We start from the raw sequence: 3,745 nt of genomic DNA on the forward strand, positions 1-3,745 counted from the left end.
ATCTTGAGAAAGTCTGTCTTCTAAGACGCCATTGTAAACAAGTGAAATTTCCGTTCATTAACCGTGCGCACCTTTGAAATTCTTGAGTGTACAACCACGAAAGCAGAATAGAGAATCAATCTACACATCTCTATAGTATCTGGACCTTTTCATTTTTTGCATCTCTCAAGATTTATTGCTCCCTTCAAGTAGAGTGTTAAATATAGTAGGCCAATGACTTTCAGTTGATGTTAATGCAGCGGTCATTCCTTTGATCGAAAGGGGGTCCAGCTAGTATATATATATTATCTTTCTCCTCCTTTGTTTCTTTGTATGTTACTCTCTAACAGCACCTCTCGTCTTTGGCCGCTTAAATGACTTATTTATGTTGTAAATGCCGTAAAACTCCTCTAACTAAAACTCCACTAAAACTCTCCTGGTTGTCTTGTTCCAGACATGGCCCTACAGGGAAAGTCGTTCTTCGCCATGGAGGGAAAGCCCTACTGTGAGGCCTGCTATATTGTAAGGAAAAAACACTTGTGTATATATATATATGTGTGTATAGTGTAAGGGAAATACACGTGTGTATATATATATATGTGTGTGTATAGTGTAAGGGAAATACACGTGTGTATATATACGTATATATATATATATATATATATATATATATATATATATATATATATATATATATATATATATATATATATATATGTATGTATACTGTGAAGGAAATATACATATGCATATGTACGTATACCGTATGGGAAATATACATGTGTATATGTACGTATACTGTAAGGAAAATACATGTGTATATATACGTATACTGTATGGGAAATACAGGTGTATATATATATATATACGTATACTGTATGGGAAATACAGGTGTATATATATATATATGTATACTGTAAAGGAAATACACTTATATATTTTATGTGTATTGTAGGGAAAATACACTAATTGTATATATACAAATATTATGAGGGAAATACACTTTAATATATATGGATATTGCAAGAAAAATATACTTGTATATACATATTTTGTAAGGAAAATACACTTGTATATATATATATATATATACATATACATATTTTGTTAGGAAGATACACTTGTATATATATTGTAAGCCAAATACACTTTGTCACGTATATGACCTAATTGTGTTTCAAGTTTCTTTAAAATGTTCACTGAAACCTAGAGTACTGCGGTGGTTTTATCTTGTGTAAAGTAGGCCTAGGGCAGATTTGTCCTTTGCTTCATTCACGGGCAATCGTTTTTTTTCTATTTTTTTTTTACCATCTCATGTTTTTCATCGGCAGAATACATTGGAGAGATGTTCCGTTTGTTCTAAGCCAATCACAGATCGGGTGAGCAGACGTGTTGTTTATCGTTATTCTGTTCTCGTGTCAGTACTTGTACGGGCGTCTGCTGTGTAACAGTTGGGCGCTTGGCTGGCTGTCGCATGCAGGAGACCCGAGTTTGATTCCGGAGAGGGGAGAGTGGGTGGTTGGCGGGTGCTCTGGTGTGGTTTGCTCCTTCTTTCCTGTCAAACATCTATAGTCATTATCTCCCCTCCTTCTATTTTGTGTTTGTTACTCTCTTGTAACGCCTCTAATCTTCGACACTTATATATGACCTTATAGTGTTGCAAGTGCCGTAAAACTCTTCCTGAAACTAAACAGGAGAGGGGAGAATCTTTATTGTGTATCTTGATCCTTCTGTTAGGATGTTGTACCCTTCTAAGCCTGGGTAAGCCCTGATGAATGGAGTTGAAGCATGCCTTGTAAATGATCGAAATTGTGTTGATGGGAGGTTGTAAAAACATGTACATTCACTAGAAAAAAAGAAAAGAAAAGGAAACGCTCGTATTTCCGTAAGGACACAGCAAGTGACGGAATTCTCATTTTGCGACTTTGTAACTTTGTGATTTCACTCTTTAAACCCCATCGGACTCTGGGAGTGTCCGATACTAGTGACCTCTGTCACGTTTCATTTAGTGCTAGGTTTTGCTTGTTTTTCGGAACTATTCCCTATCCAAGTTTTTGAGATATGACTAAGCCTTTGTTTCTGCCATATAGAAGTTGGAGGCAAGCTTGTGGGGATATAATGAGACATGATGCGCCAGGTTTAGAAAAAACTTCTGGAAACAGTGGCAGAAATTCAGGGTTTAACTGATTCCGTCCATTCGGCCGCTGACAGCGGCTCTGAGTTTTTCCGCTACGTCCATTCGACCGCTGTGAGCGGCTCAATGAAATCCGATACAAATGTGCACTTTTTAACATAGTTCCGACTTTTTAAGTTGTCGAAAGGAAGTAGAACTTGTAAACAAACCTGACCTCAAACTCTGAGCGCCAATATCGATCGAAACTCCACGAAATTCTTGCAAAAATCGTTGTTTTGTTGTCGCGATGTAGGCTAGATCTAAGGGTAAACAACACGGGGCCTGGTATAATAAAAAGGCCCATCAAAGAAAGATATTCAACTAAATTTGTGAAATTCTTGCATAAATGTGTGCTAGGGTGATATCGCTACAATGTTGTGTTGATTCCTATGGATTATAAGGACTTGTAGAGCTGAGAAAATGCGGTAAGTGGAAATTTTCTAAGAGCTGTTGCGCAATTTTTTTTTTATCATTCGTTTTTGTCTGAAGGAAAATGCAGTACAAACAGATTATAGGTCATTGTTATTGATATAAACACATTCCTCTATTTATTCCCATCAGTTTGGTATATGACAATACCTATTAGAATGACTTACAGCTTCACAGTAATGCATTAAATAGATGCACCCCAGCTTTAAAACTGAACAGGGAAAAATAATTATGTCCAGAGCCTGAAAAAATCATGGACGGAATCAGTTAAAGAGTTGATGACTTTGTGGCTTAATAAATTTGTAACTGAATAACTTATGACTTTGTGACTGTGACTGAATAACTTTGTGACTGAATAACTTTGTGACTTAATAACTTTGTGACTGAATAACTTTATAACTTTGGAACTGAATGACTGAATAACTCATGACTTTGTGACTGAATAACTCATGACTTTGTGACTGAATAACTCATGACTTTGTGACTGAATAACTCATGACTTTGTGACTGAATAACTCATGACTTTGTGACTGAATAACTTTGTAACTTTGTGACTGAATAACTTTGTAACTTTGTAACTTAACTTTGTGTCTTTGTGGCTGAATAACTTTGTGACTTTGTAATTTTGTGACTGAATGTCTTAATGACTTTGATACTCTGCAGTTACTGCGCGCCACGGGCAAGCCGTACCACCCGGACTGCTTCACGTGTGTGGTCTGTGGCAAGTCGCTGGACGGGATCCCCTTCACCGTGGACGCCACCAACCAGATACACTGTATCGAGGACTTCCACAAGTGAGTTGTGCTGTACTGTGTTGTTCTGTCTTGTATCGAGGACTTCCACAAGTGAGTTGTGCTGTACTGTATTGTTCTGTATTTTGTTGAGGGATTTCTACAAGTGAGTTGTGCTGTACTGTATTGTTCTGTATTGTGTTGCGGACTTGTACAAGTGAGTTGTGCTGTACTGTATTGTACTGTTCTGTACTGTATCAAGGACTTGTACAAGCTCTACTGTATTGTACTGTTCTGTACTGTATCGAGGACTTGTACAAGCTCTACTGTATTGTACTGTTCTGTACTGTATCGAGGACTTGTACAAGCTCTACTGTATTGTACTGTTCTGTACTGTATTGTACTGTTCTGTACTGTATTATTGTGTTGCGGA

At 37.1% G+C, this 3,745-nt stretch overlaps 1 protein-coding gene across 1 annotated transcript in view; it reads left to right on the plus strand.

Moving 5' to 3' along the window:
• Positions 1 to 433: 433 nt before the first annotated feature.
• The window catches only part of LOC101849651 (lipoma-preferred partner homolog), a gene marked incomplete at its 5' end in the record, with an annotated part of 4,639 nt that continues 1,327 nt past the window's right edge, over positions 434 to 3,745 (plus strand). The window contains 3 exon segments of the mRNA XM_013088454.1: positions 434 to 501; positions 1,311 to 1,358; positions 3,245 to 3,375. Coding sequence (XP_012943908.1) covers positions 434 to 501; positions 1,311 to 1,358; positions 3,245 to 3,375 — 247 coding nt within the window.

This window comes from Aplysia californica, unplaced genomic scaffold, assembly GCF_000002075.1.
Source record: "Aplysia californica isolate F4 #8 unplaced genomic scaffold, AplCal3.0 scaffold00747, whole genome shotgun sequence".
In the NCBI taxonomy this organism is placed as follows: domain Eukaryota; kingdom Metazoa; phylum Mollusca; class Gastropoda; order Aplysiida; family Aplysiidae; genus Aplysia; species Aplysia californica.